The sequence below is a fragment of the Achroia grisella genome, unplaced genomic scaffold (genome assembly GCF_030625045.1).
Source record: "Achroia grisella isolate CSIRO2021 unplaced genomic scaffold, CSIRO_AGI_Agris_v1 utg2716, whole genome shotgun sequence".
In the NCBI taxonomy this organism is placed as follows: domain Eukaryota; kingdom Metazoa; phylum Arthropoda; class Insecta; order Lepidoptera; family Pyralidae; genus Achroia; species Achroia grisella.
In genome coordinates this window covers 339,902-350,347 of record NW_026712761.1, presented here as the reverse complement: position 1 = coordinate 350,347, position 10,446 = coordinate 339,902, and the positions used below count along the sequence as shown (strand labels likewise).

At 53.1% G+C, this 10,446-nt stretch overlaps 2 protein-coding genes across 2 annotated transcripts; both read right to left on the bottom strand.

Annotated features, from left to right (window-relative positions):
• Window positions 1-1,513: 1,513 nt before the first annotated feature.
• Window positions 1,514-4,194, bottom strand: LOC131843013 (uncharacterized). The gene is made up of 2 exons (XM_059191604.1): window positions 4,040-4,194; window positions 1,514-3,781 (listed from the first exon to the last, which is right to left on the bottom strand). Exon 2 carries the CDS (start codon window positions 3,778-3,780, stop codon window positions 1,747-1,749), a length of 2,034 nt encoding a protein of 677 aa, XP_059047587.1. The 5' UTR covers window position 3,781; window positions 4,040-4,194; the 3' UTR covers window positions 1,514-1,746.
• A 32-nt stretch (window positions 4,195-4,226) lies between these two features.
• Window positions 4,227-10,142, bottom strand: LOC131843026 (nascent polypeptide-associated complex subunit alpha, muscle-specific form-like). The gene is made up of 2 exons (XM_059191617.1): window positions 8,260-10,142; window positions 4,227-4,287 (listed from the first exon to the last, which is right to left on the bottom strand). The coding sequence occupies exons 1-2, from the start codon at window positions 10,140-10,142 to the stop codon at window positions 4,227-4,229; spliced, it is 1,944 nt and encodes a 647-aa protein (XP_059047600.1).
• Window positions 10,143-10,446: the final 304 nt, after the last annotated feature.

Genomic DNA, 10,446 nt, shown 5'->3' with positions numbered 1-10,446 from the left:
GATTATATTATTATCAGTTTATTACGAAGGATATAAAATATTGAACTATGTATTTTCATTTAAATTACATAATACGGTTTTATGGCTTTTATTACATTTTTCAACTCTAACTTTACCGTCTCTGCGCGGTAATACTGCTGGAATAAACCCCTATGGCCACACATTTCTCGGAGAGCTGGGGTAGACTTATGGTCGATGGTAATGTGCTATAGTTACGTCTTAATGTATGGATATCTGGAGGATTTGGGTAGAATTTAAGGCCTCACTCCGATGTTGTCTAATTTAAAGAAATTGTACGTAGTTTAAGATCTACACAACAAATAATAAACGTCGATATTAGTTATAATTAAATGATTGCAATGTACCAATCTAAAATGAACTTTCTAAAAATAAAAATGAGATTGTCTTGAGAGGGTCAATGAAAAATTGAAGTTACTTATTTATCAAATGTACTATATTTAAAGGTGTATCTAATTGGTAGTATATTCTTTTACTTTTACAGGCCTTTTTTAGATTCTAGAAGTATAGCAACTAAATTATCAAAAGGCTCATAAGATATATCAGTCTCAACTACTCAACTAATTTAAATTTTGTTGCTGTATCATCGTTTGACTTAAAAAACACAATTTTAACCTCATCATCATCTTCTACTTCCGATAGGACTATCCCAGATATCATACTCCTGTTTTAAGCTAAACATTTTAACTAAGACGCAAATACCTTCTCTATCAAAGCATCGTCATTTGCCTTTCAAGTACCGCGTTGTTATACGTAGTAGAAGATTCTTTTTATGATATTAGAGCGGCCTCATCATCGGAGTCCGATCTATAAACAATACTGTAGAATGCTTTTGCTCGCTTTTGAAGAAGATTGCTTATATCGGAAAGAAAATTGTTATCGCAATTGGAGAACGTGTTCGTGTACACGTTCGAGCTTGGTATACATGCAAGAGCAAAAGCCGCAATGACTGAAACAATATAAATTTGTATACATTAGAACACCAGCCCTCTCACAGAAAACTTGATGAACTTTCATAGTAGCTAATAGTGGTATAACATTATCTGGGATCAGTGTTGAACTTTTCATATCCCTATTTGTTTGCGCCACAACTAGTTTAAATGCACATCTCGTGTAATAGACAAGGACAGACATACTCACGATCTAGGGCCGAAAGGAGCCGAGTAGGGTAGGGCGGGGCTAAAAGGTCCATTTTGCGTATATTGTGTCATAACTACGTACGTTTAAGGTTCCTGGGAAAGACTTTAATAATAATAGAAAGTTTAATCCTTCATCTATAAGTTGCCATAGGTGAATACGGCCAGAATTTACCAATGCGCCCAATATGGGCGATACAAAATGTAATGTCAAATGGTCCTTTTTACCCCGCAGGTGGGGTAAAAAGGACCAGTCTTGGGGTAAAAAGAACCACGACAACTAAATCATATTTTGTGGTCAAATGTAGGAAATAAATAAAAATAAATAATCTTTATATTTATTATATTTTAATCGACAGATATGTTGCGACCTATTTTGCACTGGTAACTAAGTTATATAATTATAAGGCACAGTTATAATCAGTCTTAATAACAAATCTTTAGGTCTTTGGTCTTTTTGATCTTGATAAAGGTAACATCTTAAAACAATTGTAGTATCTCAAAATCGTACATATTCATAAAAGAAATCGGTAACATCTTTAGCAACTTAAACAATTTAAAAAAATAAGTATTTTCAACAAAAAACTAATAACTAATCTTCATCAGACTGACAATTCTTACATTCGTATGCAAGAGATGATGAGTGATGTTTGGCACACTTATCGTGGGCCCAACCTTTACAGGTATTACATTGAATCCAGCCTTCTCCTGCAACACTGTCAGCAAATGACTCGCAGCATTCCAGACAAAGACATTCTTCTTCTTCAGAACTCGAACTCGTATCTTTTTCTTGTATAATCTTTCTTTTCACTTGTTTATTTTTATTTGTATCTTTTTCTTGTAAAATCTTTTTTTTCACTTGTTTATTTTTCTTCGAGACAGCTTTTTTACGAGAGACCATTTTCTTCTTCTTTTTATTTTCTTGTTCCAAAGACAACGCTTCCTTTTCAGGTGTGTCTGTTAATATAGCTGCCTTTCGTCGTTTCCTGCTGGTAACATTACGCGGTCCTGCCTGAGGGAAAGGCCTGATGGATTCCGGAGAAAATATTGATGGCTGAGCAAACAAGGATGAAGCTGACGTAGATGGTTGAGGCTCAATGTTTGAAGATGGAACTGTACAGGACCTTAATGGCAGACAATCTTTTTCAACAGCAGCTGTAGAAGACAACATTAGGTCACTTGAGGACAGCAAAACTGAGACGGTAGGCAACTGAGGCCCTACTGTAGACAACTGAGAAGGAGATACAGGAGATATACTTGCTGAAACAACTGCTACAACTTCGGGCTGCGAAGAAATTAACAAACTTGGTGAACCTGGAGAAATAGGCAACTGGGGCTCTGTAGACATAGGCGGCTGTGACTCATTAGGTACAGAAGACGTTGTTGGATTGTTCGGATTTGGTCGGTCTGTCACAAAACTTGGAGCGAAGTCCGACTCATCAAACACTTCCCGGTTGAACGGGTAAACCCCAGCTTTTTGAAACCCTTTCGAGATGTTGTTGGGAGTCAGTGCCAAAGGTAAAGCTGTTCGGACGATGCCTGGGATATCGTAAATGCTCATTGTTTTTCCTGGGTGGCCACGCATCCATGAATCTTGTGCTGACGATAAATACCTTTTAAACGGCCCGAAAACAGACACGTCTAAGGGCTGCAGCTTATGGGAACAATGAGGAGGATACGACAGCATCACTACTCCATTATTTTTCGCTAGATCCAACACTTCCACTGACAAGTGCGAACTGTGATTGTCTAGTAAAAGCAAAACTGGCGACTCTTTAGTTGGCTTCACATAAGTGATGAAATGTTTCATAAAAAGCAAGAATTCCGTATCAGTCATCCAGCCGCTTGCATTTCCTGCACCAATACATTCTGCTGGCCCATCTCGCACGAAATGATCTTGGTATTTCTTTCTTGGAAATACGAACATTGGAGGTATCGAAGATCCAGTTGCCGAAACAGCTACCAACAATGTTACATTAGTTCCTCTTTCAGCAGATGTGACAGACCCGACGTTTCTTTTCCCTTTGGCTGCAATTATTTTTGAAGGTTTATTTACAGTCGAGACACCAGTCTCATCAGCATTCCATATAGACGAACCTCTGAATTTGTGACGATCCATCACGTGTGCCAATTTATCAAAATATTCACAAACGTTCGTTCGATTGAAAGAGGTGGCCCTGCTCAAACTAGTAGCCTCTGGCTTCCTGATAGAGAGACGGTCATTCCTTGACAAGAATCCCGTCAGCCAGTCCTTTCCAGCCATCTTATTTGTGTGCCATACCTCAGGAATCTTCAAATTATATTTTACAGCGCATTCATAAGCCAAGCGACGAACATCTTTAGGGCCTATACCGTGAAAGATTTGTGCAAGTGTCAGTAAATACTCGCAGAGAGAAGTTTCTTGTTCTTGGTTAAACACTAATCTGGGAGTGCCGTAGCCAAATTTTGGCGACTCCGGATTTTCCTTTAACCGCGCCATGAATCTCTTCAATGAAGTTCTGCTAATCTCATAGTCACGACAAACTTGCCTTATTGATTTATCTTCATTTGCGACTAAATCAGCCGCTCGCTTCATCAGCTCAACGGACTTCGTACCACGCTCAGTGGTTTTTTTATAATTCCGCATTCTGAAAATAAAATAGAAATTAATACATAGAATCAAAATAATTCGTGGGGCTTAAAGGTCCACCGCGGTCCTTTGTGCCCCAATGGTAGGTGGACTGTTGTTTTAGGTTATGTAGAAAAACAAGGTGATGCAAACAAAAAAACAATGGCACTACGTGAAACTTAATACCACTAAACATTTATACAGAGAAATTATGTTTCGTAAGTTTAAAAATCGAACAATGAGACTAAAACTAAGTAAAATCTAAAACATTACTTACGTGTAATTTTCGCACCACTTGCGCGTACACTCTTGCCGGCTCTAGAAAATGCACTGCGCGGGGCGGCATGCGCACCCGTCCCTCGTCCCCTTCACGCACCGGTCACTCCGTTGTCTAACGTGCACTTAGTTTCGGAGATAGGCATGGTGGACCTTTTTACCCGCGGACCTTTTAGCCCCGCCCTACCCTACGCCCGCGCCATCGATGGAAAGAAAGATGGCGCTTCTTGTTCGTTTTCCCGCTCGTGTCTGAGAAACGCCGCTTGCACATAATTACGTTTTATAATAATTGAATCACTACGATTTAATAAACTATTGAATTGTCAAGGTGTATATAGATAGTGTGCAATATTCAAGGTGTATATACACTAATTTCCGCCGCGCGTGTTGTGTGTGTGATCGGTTCATCGATCATCATCGTCGTCGATCATCGATTCCTTTTTTTTTTTTTTTTTTTTTTTTTTTTTTTTTTTATCGTGTGGAAAAATCTTCAAAAGACCGTCACCCCGCCGGAGGGATGGCGAGGTGGTGTGTGGGACTTGTACCCACTAAAAAACCACACGGTGTACCTACGAGCGCCTATGCCGGAGCCAGGGGATTCGCAAGTGCATTCTACCCCAGCTCCGACGGCGACGGCCCGCCCTGTAGATGTTGTAGGGCAGGCCCCATCTCGTTTTGTGGTTAGGGCGACCTATTTCGCCCTACTCCATTGTGGAGGCGTGTGGGTACACGCGCACACCTCCGGGGCCTTTGGATTGGGGGACTGCCTCCCTCAAGGCAGTCACCCCGGCCCCAGTGGGGGATAGAGGGGGGCGGAGTTGGGTACGCCCCCACCTCTAGGCCTAGCTCTTCTGCGGCGGAGGGAAGCGGGACGATCTGACTCCCGCTCCCTTTCCGCCGCCTCCTTCCGCGAGATAACTTCCTCGCAGAAGGAGCTCACTGCCAGCCACGATCTCTCGCTACTGATCATCCTCCGAACTAAATTCGGCAGCGAGAGATCGTCCCCCACTATTCGTGTGAGGACACGGCGCTCACTCTCGAACGCTGGACATTCGTCCAGCGTGTGTTGCGCCGTGTCCTCCACACCTCCGCACTCGTGGCAGCCGGTCGTCGGCTCCTTCCTCGCCACATGACACAGATACCGCCCGAAGCACCCGTGCCCGGACAGTATCTGTGTCATGCGGTACGTCAGTGGCCATCTCCTATTCATCCACCTTTTGAGGATGGGACGGACAGCCTCGACGGTCCTCAGGCCGGCCGATGGACTGGCCAGCCTTTCTCTCCACCTGATCCTGAGGATCCGCCGAAAGTCGGACCTCCGCGCTTCAATCTCGTGACCAGCGGGTGCCTCCCCCATGGAACGTCGCTCCGCGCGCCAGTGATACACTGACGCGTGGAGCTCCGCTACCAAGTCCCACGGAGGAGACCCCGCCAGCAGACCCGCCGCTTCCCCGGATATGGTGCGGTAGCCTCTAATGGCCCTGATGGCCATGGCCCTGTGTGGCCTGTTGAGACAGGCCACATTTTCCCTGCCTAGGGCCCCCACCCAGATGGGGGCCCCGTACAGGGCCATGGACCGCACCACGCCGAGGTATAGGCGGCGGGAACCTTCTCCCGGGCCCCTCACGTTTGGCAGCAGCCAGCTAAGAGCGCCGGCGGCTGCCATAAGGCGAGGGACCAGGTTCCGGAAATGAGCGCGGAAGCTCCAACGGCTGTCCAGGTCAAGCCCCAAATACCTAATACAGGGCTTGACCCCCACCCTCTGGCCACTGACGACCAGCTGGGCATCCGGAGGTGGCGCACGCCGAGGCCCATGAAAACACAGGACCTCGGTCTTCTCCAGCGCCACCTGGAGCCCAAGCCTTCTAATTCGGCCGACGACCAGCGCCACGCTTGCCGTGGCAAAGCGGGTAGCCTCCCGTAGGTCCCGCCCCCGGGCAGTGACCAAGGTGTCATCCGCGTAACACACGAGGTCAGTGCCCGTTATAAGGGCGCCCCGCAGGTTCCAATCATACCCGATGTTCCACAGGATCGGGCCCAGAACCGACCCCTGTGGAACACCGCGTTGCATGTCCCTCGGCACTACAACGCCGTTCTGCCCCGTGCATAGCACAGACCTGTCTTCGAGATAGGCCCCGATCACGTCCCGAATGTAGGGAGGCGCGCGATGGTATTTCAGCGCCTCCCTAATAGTCGCAAAGGGCAGGGTGTTGAAGGCGTTCTTTATATCCAACGAGACCGCCAACAACACCCCACCCTGGGACGTCGCCTCTTCCGAGAGGGAGCGCACACGCGAGATCGCGTCAATCGTTGAGCGCCCCTCTCGGAACCCGAACTGCTTCGGGCTGAGATCGGGACCTACCTGAGACAGGTGTTGGACGAGTCGGCCCGCCAAGATTCGCTCGAAGAGCTTGCCGATCTCGTCCAACAGCACTATGGGGCGGAACGCCGAGGGAACCACCGAACCTGCAGGGTGCTCCGCTTTGCGGAGCAGGACCACTCTACCCGCTTTCCACTGATTGGGAAACCGTCCCGACTCCAAACACGCGTTGAACAAGCGCCGGAGTCGGTCCCCTAGGGTGTTTAGGGCCAAGGCCAGGACGCGGCCGTGGATACCATCCGGACCCGGGGCGACATTCTTGCCCCGGAGTTTATCCACGGCCGCGGCGAACTCCTCCACGGTGATGGCAGGAACCGCAGCAGCGCTGACGCCGCTGGCCTCTCCATCACTGCCACGCGGCATCATCGGAGGAGGTGTGAAGGGAGGCTGTCTCGGGAACAGCTCCTCCAACACCTCCTCCAACTGCTGCGGCTGGAGACCCTCTGCCACGGGGGGCGCCCAGGGGCGTAATTTGCCCCTGACGAACCTATAAGGACGCCCCCATGGATCCCTGTCCAGGGTCTCCAGGAGTTCTTCCCTGGCTGTCTCCTTGGCCCTGCTGATGGACAGCTGCAGAGCTTTCTTCCTCTCTTTGTACTGCTCGTACAGCTGTGCTTCCTCGTCGGCGTCGCGGCCCCGCCTGAGTCGGCGGTGCCTGGTGTACCGGCGGCGGGCGGCGGAGCACTCCTCTCTCAACGCCGCTATCTCCTCCGACCACCAGTACACCTGACGCCTAGGAGGTCGAGGGCCGGCTCGGGGCATCGCCGCGTCGCAAATGTGCGACAGAGCCTCACCGAACCAACCCACCTCTGCGTCGACCTCCACAGGCCCCTCCGGTATGGGAACCCAGGCCTGGACGATGGAAGCCTCCATCAGCACGTCTTTATTCAGAAGTTTCAACACCCATCTGGGGAGTTGTGGGACATTCCTCTCCTGGCGACCGGGGTGCGGAGCTACGGGTGAGGGGAGAACGTCTATCCGAATGTAACGATGATCGGATAGCGTCTCCACCTCATCCAACACCTGCCAGCTCCGCACCCTCTGTGCGATCGCTGGACTGCAGAGGGATACGTCGACATGCGACTCCCCCTGCTGTCTCACGCACGTGGCGGCCGACCCTCGGTTTAACACCACCAGGCCGGCCGCGGCCGCCCAGTCTTCCAGGACCCTGCCTCGAGAGTCGGTGATGGGGGAGCCCCATGCCGTGGATTTGGCATTGAAGTCCCCCATCACCATCATTGGACGGGCCGAGTATAGCTCAAGAGCGGCCCCCAGCCCGTCCATGAACTGCTCGAACTCGGCGAGAGTCCTGTTCGGAGAGAAGTATGTCCCGACAACGACGGTTTCCCCCAACTCACACCTATGTACCCCGCTCCGCCGAATAGGCGGCTGACGAGCGGGGTTGCGGAATTGCCCGCACCGACAATGGCCACCAGGCCAGAGGGGTCGCCGAACCAATGGTCACTACGTGGGACACGATATGGTTCGGCGACCACTGCAAGGTCAACTCCCCACTGCGCCGTGCTCTGCAGAAGCAGATCTTGGGCGCGAGCGCAGTGGTTGAGATTCCCCTGCAGGAGGCGATGGACTGCCATTATTGACCGGTGTCCATCACCTCAGCCTCTCCCCGGCGGCCATTGCCGCGGGCCGACGACAGTGCGGATCCCCTCAGTCTTTTGGACCGGGACTGGGGGCATTTTTTGGCCCCCACCCGGTGGTCGGCTGGGCGACCCGCCGCTGCGCAAACCACGCAGTGTGGGGTCGCCGAACATCCGGCCGCTTTATGGCCGGGAACCCCACACCGGTAGCATAAGCCACTCCGGTCCTCCTCGTGCGAGCACCTCGCCACCACGTGCCCGCTCTCCAGGCACCTGAAGCACCGGAGCGGCTTCTGCCGCAGCAGTTCCGCAGCGGCTGATACCCAGCCGATACGAATCCGCCCTGCCGTCGTCACTTTCTTAACCGCGGCTAATGGGGCCCGCACCCAGCAGGTGCCCAGGCCCGACGCGCCGCGCCGAATTTCTCCGACATTGACGGCGTCCGCCGTGCACTCGCCATGTTGTGCCACGGCGGCCGCCACCTCTTCCCGGTCGGTACTGTCGTCCAGGCCCATCAGCCTCATCTCGGCCGTTTTGGTGGGCCTGGCGACGCGAACCGTACCGTCCGGGAAGACGTCCCGAAACTTGGACGCGAGCGCGTCAGCCTGGTCTCCCGTCTGGGACCCCGGGATCTCTAAGATCCGGGCCCCAGTAGCCGCGGTCTTGAAGCGCAGACTTCCAATACCCAAGGAGGCAAGGTCGATCTTCTCCTTCGCCTCCTTGAGGACCTTCGAGTAGGTCATACCCGCAGCCTCCGCCTCCGGGCAGAGCGACACGACTACGGCCGCCGAGCGCGGTGCGCGCAGTTTGGATGGCGACGGCGGGGCCGGTTTGCCCTTCTTCCCCTGAGAGGGAGCCCCAGAGCTCCTCTGAGTACTTTGGGTACTCTGGGTCTGCCTCTCAGGGACGCTGCGGTTTTTGCCGCCCCGTCTCACCACTGTATTCCAGCCATCCTGCGCGCGCCCTGCGCCCGACGGCCCCGGCTGTTGGCTGCCGGATGTTTGCCGGCTAGCGGGTTGACCACCCAAAGGTGGGAAGTCTGCTTGTGCCCCACGCAGATGGGGGGCATCCCTAAACCCCGGACCCCCCGCGCCAGGGATGCGGGCCAAAACCTCGTACCGCCCATCGCTTTGTAGCGGCGGGCGGTATTCAGGGCGGATTGTTGACGCCGGGGAGCTGATGCCCAGGGCAGCCTTGATTTCACGGATGCCCTTCTCAATTTGGGCACCGATACGGGCATCAATTAGCTCCCCGGTCGCCCTCATGATATCCGCCCTGAAGGCCCCGACTTCGTCCGGCTCGGGGGTCGGGCCAGGTGCCCTTACCCTCGGAGACCCCTGCGGCGCGCGGGAAGCAGCCAGAGGAGGTTGCGACCCCGAGTTCGCCGCGAGTTGCCGCATTTGGGCTTGGAGGGCCTGGAGCTGGCTTCGGAGCTCCTTGTTCTCCTTACGGAGCTCCTCCACCTGCGCCTCCAACATTCGCCGTTTGACGGCGCCCGCGGTGAACTCGCTGTTGATGGCGGCACTCCCGTCCAGTTCCTCCGCCATCAACATCACGGAGCTGATGCTCTCCTTCAGCTGCCTCTGGTCGGTCCCCTTTAAGTTTCCGCACCTGTGCACCGTGTCCAGGGCAGCCCCGAGCTTTCTCTGGGCCTCCGCCCTGAAGACGGCCACAGGCTGCGAGTCGTCCTTTTGGGGGACCTTCCCCTTTGCCGCAGGAACCTCCGAGGGTCGGACGAACACCCCGTCGTCCCTCCGTTTTTCCTGTCGCCGGGACTTCGGCGACGTTGCCGGACTCTCTGTGGCCCGGCCCACGGGCACCACCAGGACTACCCCGTTCCCGGACGACGGGCAGGGGATTTTGGACGGCTTGCCCGCCGCCCCGGAAGGGCCCGGTCCATCCACGTGCGGCCGCTTCGGAACGGCCGCTTTCGTCAGCCCGTCCTCGCTCGACACAAGGCAGCCGGACAAATCGTCCTCCACCAGCATCGAGCGCGTCGAGCGCGTGGAGCGCGTCGACGACGCCGAAGAGGGACGAGATGTCCGCGACCTTGCTCGCGAGACGGGCCGCGACCTCGCCGCCGACCGCACCGTGTCGGCGTCCGCCAATGTGACGGAGTCCGTCATGGACCAAAAGTCCAGGTCCCGGGGTAGGGACAAGTACTCCTCGTCCCCCCCGGCGGGGGACGGGAAAAGAAGGGGGCTGGTAGTACCAGCCAACTCCCTTAAGTCGTCGGCAGCAGTAACACGCCCAACCTAAGTCGGGCGGGTAATACGGAGGCTAGCGCCTCCACAGGCTGCTCCAGGGCTTCCCCTGGACCAGGCACAGCAAACAGGAGTTGCCCCCTGTCGCTCCCGGTGAGTCCACCAAAATCCACCTCAGCGCAACAACAAAACAAACAAAAACAACAAAACAAAGGAAACTTAACCT